The sequence below is a fragment of the Panicum virgatum genome, chromosome 8N (assembly GCF_016808335.1).
Source record: "Panicum virgatum strain AP13 chromosome 8N, P.virgatum_v5, whole genome shotgun sequence".
Taxonomy (NCBI): domain Eukaryota; kingdom Viridiplantae; phylum Streptophyta; class Magnoliopsida; order Poales; family Poaceae; genus Panicum; species Panicum virgatum.
The window spans coordinates 44,866,151-44,881,604 of record NC_053152.1 but is presented as its reverse complement, the minus strand read 5'-3'; the positions used below and the strand labels follow the sequence as shown (position 1 = coordinate 44,881,604).

The window sequence follows — 15,454 nt, the reverse complement described above, 5'->3', positions numbered from 1 at the left end:
AGGAACCCCTGGTACTCATTCTCTAGCTCGATCTACTTTTCTTATAGAGATTCTTGCAGTTTTGTTTCAGGTCGTTCAAACCCGGAGACTCCGGATATATTTCCGGATACTCCGGACCACCAAACCCGGAGTATCCGGGCACATACCCGGAGTATCCGGAATAATCTGCGTCTGATCTTTTTGTTAAGTGTTTTAAATTGCAGATTGCCTATTCACCCCCCTCTAGGCATCTTTAGATCCTTTCATATACCTGTCTTTATGCATAATCCATCCTTGATTTGTTATCCCTATTCTTGGCACTAGTTAGATAGTTAAGTACTTAACTTGACTAGATGCTTAGCCCTGCTTAGAATACTTCTATTGCTCGCTAGACAGAAATGGTTTGGAGGATCACACTTACCGATAATCCTTGATCGCACTGGTCCGGTTTGGGTGGTGATGAAGTGGGAGTACCGAGATTCGAGCGATGAAGTGGGAGTACCGAGATTCGAGCGGAATGTTAGGGCCTAGAGAATGAAGTCACATGGGCATAGTCTGCTTGGATCGATTAAGGACCGAGTGGACGACGTCGGTTTTGAGCACCTTTCCGTGCTACCACATATCCAATATAATGGTATGGATAAGCCAATTACCTTCTTTGACTTGATCATTGATGTGCACTCCTAGATACGTGGCTACGGGCTATGCAGAGAGGCTTAGTGTGTCCCCCAGGTGGACCTATGTGTAGGAAAGTTTAGAGATGTCCCTGGTGGAACTAAGTCTCTACTCGTAATCTAGGTGTGAGGTTCAATGATCGAGCCTTGTTGGGAACGGTTGACGGGAGTACCCCCTTGCCCGATGTGATCGGTTGGGTGAGTCGCATGGTCCTCACGTCGTGTGGGTAAAGTAGTACACCCTTGCAAGGTTATAATCAATTCGAATTGCCGCGCTCTCGGTTATGAGCAAGCTCATTATCCCATGAACTCCTCATAGAATTTCGATTGTGATGGAAATGGTTCATGTTATAGTTATGATCAGTTATAGATTATATTACTCTCTTAATCAACTAAAAGTGTTTGGGGTTGGGCAAGATTAATTAATTCTGATAGGTGATAGGGTAAAGAGCTAATGCTTATGCAATAATTACTTAACCTTAAAGCTTTTACTTGAGCCAATGCATGATCCTTGCTTATTTAATCACGTAAGTCTTGCGGAGTACCTTTGTACTCAGGGTGCTTTCTAAACCTAGTTGCAGGTGAGCCGGAAGTGGTGTTCGGCCACTTCTACCCCGCTGATCCAAACGCGGGGGAAGAGTAGGTCGTGGTGGTTGTAATGATGTCCTTGAGCAAGGCGTCATTACTTTAGTAAGTCTTTATCGTAATCGAGCTTCGTGAGAGCATGTAAATGCAATAAACTTTATGTTTCTGTTTAATATGACTTTCGTGAGCCCAAGGCTTGTAAAGGAAGTTTGAACGCACCTATATCAAACTTGTAATATTAAGTGTGTAAACTGCTCTTTGTGGATTATTGGCGATGTATTCGATTGTAAACGGTGTGTGCATATGCTGATCCTGGGCGTATGTTGGAGCACATACCGGGACTACCGGATTTGATATTATTTTGGATGAATGACGTGTCGGTTGTTCGTGTCTCTAGATGTGGGATAACACGTGGCACGCTCTCCGGCAAGCACGTGTTAACTCTCATCTGGATGATAATGACCGGCGGTTCATTTAAAATAGTATCAAATTGGGCGGTTCTCACAACGGGTATCAGAGCTGAGGTTCCATGAAGTGAATCTAAAATTTGCTTAGTGGGGTGAGAGTAAAATAAAATTTGATTACTTTCACTAAGATTTACTTTTATTAAAAATTTGAACTTAAGGTGAAATGCTACCTTTCTTCCTTGGTCCTAGAACTAATTCCTCCTTATTGCTTCACTTGTTTAATTAAAATGCGCTTAACCCCTCTTGTCTTCATGAGTAATGGGAGCGTAGAAAAACCCTATCGTCCTCTGGAAACCTTTTGAGCCATCTACCAGGGTTGAGAACATGAGAATCACCCATTGTCCTGAGCGCTAGTAGGAGGGTTGTAGTGCTGCTGGACAATGCGGTTGTTTCGGGTCGTAAGTGAGTGCTAGAACGTTAAGACGTGCTCACGATGTGAGGAGACGTCATGTTGCATTCATACCTCGCATGCATGCATACTTTCTTTTGGTTTTCAAACCTGCATCTAACTAATCTATTGTGTCGTGATCTAGATTTCGTTGAACTCGTTCTTGCTAATCTTAGTGGACCAAATCTACTCTATCTCTTAGAGTTGCTACTCCGGTGTTGATCGTGTGTTAGATTTTTATCTACACGTTGTCTTTCCACCCTGCCTTTGAGCATCATTCTCCATCTTTCATTCCTGACTGCTAACCGTTTTGTTTATTAACAGGATGGTGTTGCGTTCGGGAACTGAAAGGGATGGTGCTAATGGTTCAGGTGGCAACACCAACCGCAACAATGAGATTCCCCTTCCTAATCCTCTCGTTCACCCAAACCTCACGGACGTCCTAGCCCGGCAGACTAAACTGATGGCTACCATAGTCAATCAAATGGGTAATGCCGGCAACCATGGTCCAAGAGCTGAGCCCCCAGTGAACAGGTTCGGAGAATTCTTCCGTACCAATCCTCCCATCTTCCGTGGTTCGAAAGATCCTCTGGATGCGGATTTCTGGCTCAATGTGATTGAAGAGAAGCTTGGTCTTATTGAGTGTGAGCCCCATGAGAAGGTTCTTTTTGTTGCTCACCAACTTCATGATGCCCATGGGGCTTGGTGGAGGAATTTCAAAGCATCTCACCCTGCCAACTACCGCTTCACATGGGAGGAGTTCCGCACAGCTTTTCGCTCCTTCCATATTCCCAAGGGTATCATGGATATCAAGAAGAAGGAATTTCTGAATCTCACTCAAGGAAGTCGTGATGTGATGGCCTATGTCAATGCCTTCAACACTCTCTCCCAATATGCACCTGAAGAAGTGGCCACTGATGCTAAGAAGCAAGAACGCCTGTATGATGGGCTCTCCGCAGAGTTACAAGACAAGCTCTCCACTACCAAGTTTGAAGATTTCAATGACTTGGTGAATATCGCTATCAGAGCTGAGCACAAGTTGAAGAATCTTGATGCAAAGAACAAGTGTCCTGCTCCTACCTCTGTGGGCGGTAGCTCCTCACGTCCACGTCTGGGGCCTTCTCCTTTTCCACCTCGGGCACCGGGTACTCAACCTCCCCGTCCTATGTAGATTGTGCGTCACCCTCAACCTCCTCAAGGACAAGCTCCTAGGCCGGTCAATGCCTATTGGAGCAATCCAGGTGTTGCCGCAAAGGGTCCGTGCTACAATTGTGGTGGCACAGGCCATTTCTCCAGGGATTGCCCCTCTCCGAGGCGTGGCGGTGCCTTCAATGCACTCAGGCCTAATAATCCTCTACCTCAAGCACAGCGCCAAGAAATTAAGCCGCAACAAGCTCCTAAACGTGGCCGCCTCAACTACACCACCGCCGAAGAAATTCCGGAGAATGCCGAAGTCCTCATGGGTACGCTCCTAATCAATTCTCACCCTGCTATGGTTCTTTTTGATTCTGGAGCAACTTTTTCTTTCATCAGCAAGAAATTTATGCTGCATAGTAAGCTTGAGATGCAAAACCTACAAGTGCCATACCATATAGAATCACCGGGTGGGGAAATCATTGCCAGACACTTCGCTAGTGAGGTTCCAATTCTTATTGAGGGAGTTACTTTTCGAGCCAATTTTCTTATTCTAGACAAGCTGGAGTTAGATGTGATTCTTGGGATGAATTGGTTGGGTAAGCATGACGGAGTTATCAAATGTGGGCCCCGCACCATTGATCTTTTGCACCCTTCTGGGAGTAGAGTTTTACTGTCTCTTGCCAAGGTGGAATCTTGTTTATATGCCTTGGCGAGTACTAAAGCCACGGCGTTGGAAGATATTCCCGTGGTTTGTGATATCCGGATGTCTTTCCAGAAGAATTATCGGGTATGCCTCCTGATCGTAAGGTGGAATTCATTATAGAGCTCATGCCCGGGACTGCTCCTATCTCTAGACAACCTTACCGAATGCCTCCCAATGAGTTGAAGGAATTGAAGAAACAACTCAAGATTCTGTTGGATAAGGGTTTTATTCGTCCGAGCTCCTCTCCTTGGGGATGCCCGGCTCTTTTTGTGAAGAAGAAAGATGATAGTTTACGGATGTGTGTTGATTACCATCCGTTAAACGAAGTCACTGTCAAGAACAAATATCCTCTTCCTCGGATTGATATCTTATTTGATCAACTCTCGGGAGCTCGATATTTCTCCAAGATTGATTTAAGATTAGGTTATCATCAAATCAAGATCCGGAAAGAAGATATTCCAAAAACGGCTTTTTCTACTAGATATGGTCTTTATGAATTCTCTGTTATGTTTTTCGGCCTCACCAATGCGCCGGCTTATTTCATGTATCTGATGAATAGCATCTTCATGGAGGAACTTGATGTCTTTGTGATCATCTTCATTGATGATATTCTCATTTATTCCAAGACTCAGGAAGATCATGCTCGTCATATTCATATCGTCCTCCAAAAGCTTAGAGAGCATCGTCTTTATGCCAAGTTCAGCAAATGTGAGTTTTGGCTTGAAGAAGTATCTTTTCTTGGTCATGTCCTCTCCAAGGATGGTATTGCTGTAGATCCTAGCAAAGTGCAAGATGTTCTTGATTGGAAGCAACCTCAGAATGTCCATGAGATCCGGAGTTTTCTTGGACTTGCGGGATATTACCGCCGGTTCATAGAGAACTTCTCTAAAATTGCGAAGCCTATGACCGAGTTACTGAAAAATGGGGTCAAGTTTGAGTGGTCCCCAACCTGTGAAGCAGCCTTTCAAACCCTTAAGGATCGCCTCACTACTGCTCCAGTTCTTTCTCAGCCAGATATTTCCAAGAGTTTCGATGTTTATTGTGATGCTTATCGCATCGGTCTTGGCTGTGTTCTTATGCAAGAAGGCCGAGTGGTGGCCTATGCTTCTCGTCAACTCAAGCGACATGAAGAAAATTATCCTACCCATGATTTAGAGCTTGCGGCTGTTGTCCATGCTCTAAAGATATGGCGACATTATCTACTTGGCAATCATTGCAATATCTATACTGATTACAAGTGTCTCAAGTACATTTTCACTCAATCTGATCTCAACATGAGGCAACGTCGATGGTTTGAATTGATTAAGGATTATGATATTGAAGTGCACTATCATCCCGGTAAGGAAAATGTCGTCGCTGATGCACTAAGCCGGAAGGCTCTATATATATATATATATATATATATATATATATATATATATATATATATATATATATATATATATATATATATATATATATATATATATATATATATATATATATATGCTAAAATGCACCTTGTTGCATTTGCTACAGCAAATGCATAAACCCCCTCCCGGCCTGCGCCAGTCCCACACCCCCGCGCGCCTCCCATCCTGCGCGCCTCCGCGCGCGCCCCTGCCCGACACAGCCCACCCTCCCGCACGTGGGCCAAACCCGAGCCCCCCACCCCGCTCCCCAGCATATGGGTCCACCTGGCGTGGCCCACCGCGATTGATCGACAAATTGCAACATTTTGTGTTACCAGTTGCACTGATTACAGCTATCCAATTGCAACCTTGAGCGATGACTTCGAAAAAGGGGCGTCCGGATAAAATAAATGAGGGGGGGGGTGAGTTTTTTGAATAGATCGAGGAACATCCGAATCGCCCTAGGTGGGGGGGGGGCACCGCCGCCTCCAACGAGGGCGCCCCCCGATCTGGTTGTGCGGGAGAGGGTGAGGATCCACCTGGGGGCATGGCGCTGCCGTCGCTGATCCAGCCTCCATCGCCGGCCCTAGTGCCCCACCGCGATTCCCAGGCACTTGTTGCGCTTGGGGATTATACGGCGGCGTTCAGAACTCGATGCTCCTCGGATGGGGAAGCAAATGCGCCGTTGTCAATGGTGTCGTTGTCCACTGTTGACGCCCCAACGACAACCCCTGCTGCTACACAAGCTCCTGCGCAAAACTCTGAAGCTGAATCTGCTGATCCGCTTCATCATGTGACGACGCTGATGCCACCCGCCACCCTGCCTTCAGGATCGCTGCAGACTCCGGACGCTGCATAGGTTGTCTGCCCGGTAAGCACTCTGTAAATAAAAAAAGCTATGCTGGCCCGTGCAAAGTTGAGACAAAAAAAAGGTGTGATTCGAGTTGCAAGTTTAGATACTTGGTAATTGCAACTTAGGTTCATATGGATTGCGAACTCAATTTTTGTCTGTAAAAAAAATGTGATTCGAGTTGCATAATGTGATTTAGTTTTGTCTTGTAATGTGATACTAGGTAATTGCAACTTAGATTGACATGGATTGCAAACTCAATTTTGTGCCCCCCGCAGGATCCAAATATAGCCCCTGTGTTTGTGCCAATAGTGAGGCAGGTGTTCCCTACAAAAGACGATGCTTACATGTTTTATAGAGACTGTGAGGCTAGCTGGGTTCAGTCTAAGAACAGTGAGGACTAGCAAAGAGACCAATCATTGGGTGTGTTCCAAGGAGGGGTGGCATGAAGGAAAGAGGGGGGAGAAGCCCAACAAAACTGAAAAGGGATCGAAAAGATGCGGATGCCCTGCATATGTCAGAGTGAAGCATGACAAGAAGCGGGGTTTCTGGTACTTTGATCATGTAGAGCAAGCCCACAACCACAAACTGGAACCGTCCCCTAGGATGACCAGATACATGCATGCGCACAAGAACATGGAAGAAGGCATGTGTGACATATTTAATATAATGACAAGAAATGGTGTTCCGCATCAAGCAGCATTAAATGTGATGGCGGATTTGTATGATGGTAGGCATATGTGGGGTTTTACAGAGAAGGACATAAAAAACATGTAGGTGCTGCTGGTTTTTTTCCCACCATATCTGAATTGCAAACATTCCCGTGCTAGATTTTTTTTTTACAATACTGAGGCTTTTTTTTAAAAAAAAAGCTTGTAGGAAGGCAGAGAAGGTTAGAGAAGAAAGAGACGATGATCTTAACAAGCTTCTCCAATTTTTTAGGGAGTGTAAGGAGAAAAACGAGCACTTCTACTGGGATGTGGATGCAGATCCAAAAACTGGGGTTGTGAGGAACATATTCTGGAGTCATGCAAGCCAAAGGGCTGAGTACAGAGACTTTGGAGATGTCATTACATTTGACACAACTCACAAAACAAACAGCAGGCGCATGCCACTACCCATGTTTGTTGGGGCCAACAATAACTTGAAGAATGTGACATTCGGGCAAGCGCTGATTGGTGATGAGTCAACTGGATCATTCAGGTGGATGTTTGAGACCTTCAAGAGCTGCATGGGTGGTCGGCAGCCCCATGTAATCCTAACAGGTGTGCCATATTTCTTATCCAATACAATGATTGCAAACTTCATTCTATCTGGTTGCAATATTAGTTACCTCTGGATTGCAAACTGCATGTGTTTGACACTATCTCCCCCCAGGTTTACTGTGTATTGCCAGATGAAGATCCAGCTATGAGGCAAGCGATAAAAGTGGTGTTTGACAAGACACATCACAGAAACTGTCGCTGGCACATCCTAAGGCTGTGGGAGTTTAAGCTGGACCAGCTCTACACCCAACACAAGGATATGAAACTGAAAGAAAAATTGGAATTTTTGATAAATTATCCACTTGGGCCAACGCAATTTGAAGTCGAATGGAATAGGCTAGTTGTTGAATGTGGCATTGCTGAACACCCTGCAATAAAAGCTCTGTGGGAAAAAAGGGAGAGGTGGATTTCAGCTTACTTCAAGGGGATGTACTGTGGCAGAATGACATTAACACAGAGATCGGAAAGCCAGAATAAGGTGCTCAAAGATGGCTATGTTAATGAAAGTTCAAGCCTGCACATGTTTGCTAAAAGGATGCTAGACTCACTTCAGCACACAGACCACATGGACGCCGGGGAGACACACGTGAGTGCATAAAAAAAGAAACTAAGATTACCTTAAAAATATGATAATTGCAAATATTACTACTTCACAGTTGGTGCTCTGTCCATATATTGACTTCAAAACAAAAACATGGGTGGTGCAGGCTGAAGTGGTGCGAGCATGCAAAGCAAAGTTTGAGGAGCAGCTAAGCAGGGTGTACACGAGGGCCGTATACCAAGAGTACAAGAAGCAGTACAATAACAGCACAACGTTTGTGATTGAACCTGATCCAGATCCAAGGGTGAAAAATGGATGGTCGGTGAAGCATGAAAATGGTGAGGGCAGCTTCTGCTGGGCCCAACATGCATTCAGGGTGGTTGCGGATAAAGATGCTGGTGAATATAGTTGCGAGTGCAAACAAAGGGAACATACAGGTATGGTGGTGCTGTTGCTCCTGCTGCTGCTGCTATTGATATTGCTCAATAATACAACTCTGATTGATGGATAAAGGAATGCATAAACTCTGGTAGATTAAATAAAAAAAATGCAAAAACTCTGGTAGTCCACAAAATTGCAACCCTAGTAGTCCACCATTGCAACCTCCAGTAGTCCACAATTGCAAACTATGGGTAGTCTACAATTGCAACCCTTAGTAGTCTACAATTGCAACCCTTAGTAGTCCACAATTGCAAACAATGGTAGTCCACAATTGCAACCCTAATAGTCCGCAATTACAAACTCTGGTAGACTACAGATGTAAAAAAACTGATTGACTTCACTGTCATTTGTAGGTCTGTTCTGCATGCACATCATCAGAGCTTTCACACACCTTTAAGTGAGGAGAATCCCGGAGAGATACATATTGAAGAGATATACTCGTGATGCAAAAGAAGAAGTTACATGGGATAGACACGACGGTGGGCGAATCGGTGCGCAAGCAAGGAAAGAGCAGTGCAGGATGTCGAAGCTGCTGCCTAAGTTGATGAGGCTTGGAAGAGCTGGAAGTAAATCAGACCATGCCTTTGAGGAAGCAAACAGGCAGCTGGACAAGATTACTCCAGGCATTGAATTGTTCCCAAGAAGTGCAGATGATGAATCATCAGGTCCTGCCCCACCAGCTAGTGGATCGGTTGAGCAATCTGGTAGTGCTGGCACTAATTCACCACCATCTTCAACTCCGATGCATGCTGGGATGTTGCTAATTGAGCCGCCAATGTCACGCACAAAGGGCCGGGGGCCTGGGAAACAAAAGAAAAATGATGTTCAGGCTCCGCTTAATGGCACCTCGCTGAGCACATACACAAGGGTGAACTATGGTGACAAACAATGCAGCATATGTGGAGTACGAGGTACACATTACAGCACAACATGCCAGATGAACCCTGATCGAAGCAAATCAGCAGAGATGCGTGCAGCTAGGCAAAATACCAAAAAGAATGATGGGCCCCCAAGGAAAAGAGGCCGGCCAAAGATCATAAAGGATCTTCATGATGAAAGAGATCTGAGTCAGGATAAACTGAGTGAAGATGAGCTGCCCGTGACGCGGACTCACAGCACTGCAACTGATGGGTGTGTGGGACAAGTAGGCGCATAATACAGTGGCCGTCGGCGGAGATCTAAGCGTGTAAAATACCAGGAGTAACGTGATTGCGTTGGGCAAAAAACACAAAGGTAGTGATTTATTCAGTCCCTGTGCGTGTTATCTTGGACTGTAAAAAAACATGTTGCAACTATGATCAATAAAAACATTGTTATGTTTCTTAATTACAACTGTCACACACTGCTAGACAGTTTGTGGTGTGCAGTATTGTTATGTGTAGTATGAGATGATTAACTATGATCAAATAAAAAAATGGTGCCTTAAAACATGTTTTAACCAAATTGCAAACAATGTGTACACCAGATTGCAACCATGTATGTATACCGGTTTCAACATTGACGACAAACCAATATAAAAATGGGCGCAAACATTATAGCTACTTTGATTACATCTAAAAGTGCACTTATAGCTACTCATAGAATTGCGAAGCATGTGTGTACACCGATTGCAAAAAAATGTGTATAAAATGCAGATTGCAACATCAGTTCGGGGTGATTGCAACATCTATTCGGGGTGATTGCAAAATATGTATGGATGCCGGTTGCAAAAAAAATCAGTGATAACGACCAGATCACAGATATTGCGAAGAAAAGATGAATAATATGAGCATAAACTGGAAAATGGATGAATATCTTGTTAGATATATTTACATATCACGATTTGCGACACTGCTGTGTAACAGTTGCACAGTGGGGGGGGGGTGCGCACAGTTGCTACTACATAACAAACAGATACTCAGGTCCAGTTGCGTGAAAAAAGAAAAAAAGGATATAGAGTATCTACAGCGAGAGGTTTTTTGTACAGCTGATACTACGTCATGGAACGCAACACAATTCCAGAGAAAGACAAAGAAAGAGAGGAGTCATCAATGGGATCCGCTCCAGTCAATCTTCCTCCCGCCAAGCCTATAGACATCTAGTTCATCGGGCAGGTTGGCTTGGTTCAGGGGGTGGAAAATGCTGTAGTGCATCAGCTCAACCCTGTATATCATCCCCTTTAACTACAAACACAAAAAAATACAAAAAAGAAAATGAGAAACACACACATGGCTAGAGGCCGGAAAAAAAGACAGAAAGAAAGGGCTCACCAGATTGATGTCAATATTGAGGCGCTCGCCGTCCCAATATTCCATGTATTTCCATAGGAAGAACATGCAATCATAGGGGCCAGCTTGCTTGGGCAGATCGATCATCAGCCTGCTCCAGCGCTCAAAACAAGGGAATTTGTTATTGGTGACCCTCTGGAATGCAGCACTTATGATTGGTATCTTGTTGTAGACCGGACGGTGGCGAGTTTCAGGAGAGGTGTTGCCCCAAACGTAGTCAATTGAGTCCAAAATATCAATACGATAGTGTATGAGATTGATGCAGTACACAAAGTAGTGTTTCCCTGAGCATGCAGGCATGAATACTTGTATGAAAAAAAGAGACTAAGCCCCCAATTGCAAATAACTTACAGAACAGTTGCAAAAAGCATAGTGAAAAAGCAACAGCAAAAAAATGGTGCCTCACACATCACTTGCAATGTGGGGGCTGATGTGAATGTGAAAAATAGTTGACCAATTGCAAAGTAAGATGGCAGCAGTTGCAAGTGAATAGTTGGCCAATTGCAAGTAAACTGATGGCAGTTGCAAGTAATAGTTAACCAATTGCAAAGTAAACTGACAGCAGTTGCAAGTGGATAGTTAAACAAATGCAAAAGTAAACTAACCAGCTTTGCCTTCCATATGTCCTCATAATGCTCAATTTCTGATTCCAGGCACTGCCACAACGTCTTGAAATCGTCGGTCTCGATTACTCCATCGTCCATGTAGATGCTCTGAACGGACATTGCCTGACACTAGGATATATAATTTGAATCACAATGGGTAGAGAGAGAAAAAAAGACCAGTAAGATAAAAAAAGAGGTTAAAATAGTAGGTGAAAAAATGTTGTATAATCAGGGGGCTAGGTGGGGGACTCACAAAGAACCCGGTTGCCAAAAACACCCTGTATCCCGCCGAGTCTTCCTTGTGGACAATGCCATCGCAGCGAAGGCAATGCACAGTAAAGTCAAGTACGGAAGTGAAGCGTCCCCTCATAAGAGAAGACTTAAATGTGATACAAAGCACCAGTCCCAGGAGGCTGATGCCACATTTATTACATCAGATGGTTCAAAACCGTACAAACCTTGGAGGACACTCGATACAGATGATAATAATAATTAACCAGGCTACGACATAACACCAGACCGCGAACCACATAGGGTCTACTACGGGCTCAGAGTACTGCGACAGTGGAGGCATCTCGACAGGGCCGGTTCCACAGGCAAGGTTGGGTGTAGAACGATAACCCTACTCAGCGTCGTCTGGCACGAAGTCTGGGTCTTCTTCTGTAAAAAGTAAGAATGGGGTGAGTACAAACGTACTCAGCAAGTCCAACCACACCCACGGAGGGGGTTATAACAGAATAATATGCATAGGTAAATCAAGGATAAGGTTACGGTTTAATTTGCAGAAAAACGACATTTTATGCAGGGGTTTATTTTACGGAAAACCTTTTAGAAATCAGTTTTTGCAGTAACACAGAGTTCAGGTTTTAAAACTGCTACCGGACTCCCCGTCCGTCGTAGCACACGGCACAACTGCCGGACACAATTCCAAAACAACTCACACCAGCCCCATCCCAAAGAAACACTAGTTATGTGACCACACCGTAACTCGCCCAATACCGTGGGCCCGGACTATTCGAATAGATTCTTAACTCTGCAGAGGTGTGCAACTTTACCCACAAGTAGGATACCACAACTCGAACACCGTCGTGTCGGTGTAGATCCCAACATAGCCATTACCCACCATAGCTAAGCCTGACTAGCCATCACGGGATGCACCAAGGGGTCATTGACCATTCACTTAGGTATAACCGGGCATAAGCCACTCGGGGCTTATCCCTTTTCCTTAGTTACCCGTTGCTCTCAGCTCTCCTGATGGCTACCACACCAACTAGTGGGATTTATGCTACGCCGTTGCCCATTCAACGGTCGAGTGGTTTGCACGATAGTGGAGTTAGGTGAGATGACACACCAACTCGGTCCTTAGACACGACAAGATGGATATCTCCCTTCTTTGCCCTGCCACACAGGCATAAGCACACCAGTCGGCAATTCACACAGAAATGCCGTCCATCCCGTCCATACTCATCTTTCGAAAATCCACGTTTTATCCCTTCCCACACGCACACATTTTCTTTATCAAATAAATTATGTTATGAGTAAAGTCCTAAGTGTTCTAATATCGATTAACGTCCAAGCAAAATCAGATATTAATCTAGGTGGTCAAGGAATGGTCATCACAAATCAAGGGGTGGCTATCCAACCGTGTTTTCATGCAAGTAAAACATATGCAACTTTTTAAAACAGGCCATTGGGTTGCGTTTATAGAAAACTAGGACAGAAACATGCATCAAAGGATGGGATTGAACTTGCCGTCTTCGTAGCCTTCGGGGAGGTCCTGTCCTTCGGGCTCGGGGTCGCGGAACGGGTCCTCGTTCACCTGCTCACAGCACTGGTCGTCAACGGGCTCTCCTTCGTACACTCAGTGGTCTACAGCATACACAAGCAAGCACACAATCAATACTCAGAAAATAAGGGTCTATCGTTGAGCTCGAATCGGAAACACATAAAATATAGGGCAAGGTGTGGTATATTTGGGTGTGCTTCTAATGGCATGGTCAAAACTATATTAAGAGAGATGTGGTCATGTTTTGGGTAGATCCGAGGTTGTTAGGCGCATAAAATGATAGGTCAAAGGAGTGTTTAGGCCCTAAACAGGGGTCCAGGGACCTAATTGTAATTAAGTTTTATGAGGGCAGGGGCTTGGTTTGCATTTTAGAAGTTTCTTGGGTTAATCTAAAAGAGTCAAGGGCCTATTTATCAATATTTTTATACAATGGAGGGTTTGTTTGTAAATCCAATAAAGGGTGAGGCTTTATTTGTAAAACCCCAAAGAGGGGAAGGGTTCTTTAGTAATTAGAAGGGAAAGGAAGGGCCTAGGGGCAAAAAGCCCTCTCTTCCCCCTCCTTCCTCTCATTCAGAATAGAGGAAGGGGATGGAGGGGCGCCGGCGGCGCCAATCCCGGCGGCCAGAGGCTCGGGGGTGGCTCCGGAGTGGGGGAAAAGGGAGAGAGGGAGCCGTGAGGTTGATTCCCGGCCACGGCTCGGGCGGAGACGGCCTGAGTTGGCCTGGCCGCGACGGGGTGAGGCGGCGCTGCAGCGCCTGCTTTCAGCCTGGATTCGAGGGGAAAAGGGGATGAGGAGCTCGGGAACCCCAGTGCCTACCTCGGCTCGAGCTGCGGTGCTGCGGGATGGGGGCTCCGCGGTGGCCTGTGCTCGCGGCGGCGGTAATGGCGGGAGTGGTGCTAGAAGGTCAAGGAGGCGGCTGCGGAGCTCGGGCTGGGGATGTGGTGCGGAGGAGCGGCGCCGGAGCCTTTATAGGCGCGAGAGGCGGTGAAGGTTTGGCGGGATGCGGCGGTGGCCGGCGGCCGAAATAATGGCGGTGGGGGAGAGGGGTCAGCTCGGCGCTGTGCGCGTGTCCACGGCGAGCTGAGGCGAGGTGATGGCTCGACAGGCGGCGCCGTGCGTCGTCAACGGCACCAGCGGGCGGTGAGGTGACGCGAGGCGGCGACCAAAGCAGGCGGTGCTGTGCCGTGGTCGCCGGCGCTGTGCGCCAGGGCGACGGCGTGGCGTGGCGTGGCGTGCCGCATTCGTGCGCGTGTGCGCGCGCTCGGCCAGGCGGGGTGAGCGGGCACGCGTGGCGAGCGGCGCTCGGGGCCGGGCGTGCGGAGCAGGGCGCGCGCGTGGGGAGGATGGGCGGCGCTGGAGCGGCGTGCGTGCGGGGTCGGGCTGAGCGCAGCGGCGGCCGAGAGCGGGGTCCAGGGGCGTGCAGGCTGCGCTCGGGAAAGGAGGGAGGAGAGGAAGGAAGGAGAGGGGAGAAGAAAAAGAAAAAGGAGGAAAAGAAAAGAAAAGAAGAGGAAAAAAATAGAGAAGGGAAAAAAGGAAGTAAAATGGAGAAAAAGGGAAGAGGGAGAGTGAATGCGCCCGGCGGCGACTGCGGCCGCGGTCGGCCACTCACGGTGTCGGTCGCGCATGCGCGGGCCAGGGGAGGTGAGGCACGCCGAGCAGGGTGGCGGGGCAGCCACGCGCGGATGGAAGGGAGGGGCCGGGCCGAGCGTGCTCGGCAGAGGAGGAGAGGGAGAACGGAGGGAGAGAAAGAGAGGGAGAGAGATTCGCGGCGACAATCGCGACGGGCGGTCGCGCATGGGCGACAAGCAATCGTGCGACGCGGGATAGGACGGCGGTGAGGAAAAAGAGAGGAGTTCGGGACAGGAAAAGTTTCCGAGAATTAGGGTTCTAGGTTTTTAGAATGATCTCGAGCTCAACGACGAACAAAGTTTTAGCGCATGATTTATTTTTTTGTCAATTTTCGGGATGTTACAAACCTACCCCACTTAAAATGAATCTCGTCCTCGAGATTCGACTGGTTCCTAAATAGGTGGGGAAATTCCTTTTTCAGAGCATCTTCGCGTTCCCATGTCGCTTCTTCTACACCGTGTCTGCTCCATTGGACTCTGCAGATTCGCACTTCGGAGTTTCTGGTTCTTCTGGTGACAGTATCTAGAATCTTGATTGGTATTTCCTGGTACCGCAGATCCGGCTGTAAATCTATCGTTTCTACTGGTATGTGCTCTGCCTCGGGTACCCTCAAACACCTTCTTAATTGCGAGACATGAAAGACGGGGTGGATATCTGACATTTCTTCGGGTAGCTCCGGACGGTACGCTACTGCTCCCACTTTCTTCAGAACTCGGTATGGTCCAATATACCGAGGGGCTAATTT

The 15,454-nt window shown here is 46.7% G+C and overlaps 1 protein-coding gene across 1 annotated transcript; it reads left to right on the top strand.

The window, feature by feature from the left end:
• The first annotated feature begins 2,418 nt into the window (after positions 1-2,418).
• On the top strand, positions 2,419-8,491 carry LOC120685121 (protein FAR1-RELATED SEQUENCE 5-like). Its single transcript, XM_039966955.1, has 4 exons — positions 2,419-2,737; positions 7,047-7,426; positions 7,552-8,025; positions 8,147-8,491. The coding sequence occupies exons 1-4, from the start codon at positions 2,419-2,421 to the stop codon at positions 8,489-8,491; spliced, it is 1,518 nt and encodes a 505-aa protein (XP_039822889.1).
• Positions 8,492-15,454: the final 6,963 nt, after the last annotated feature.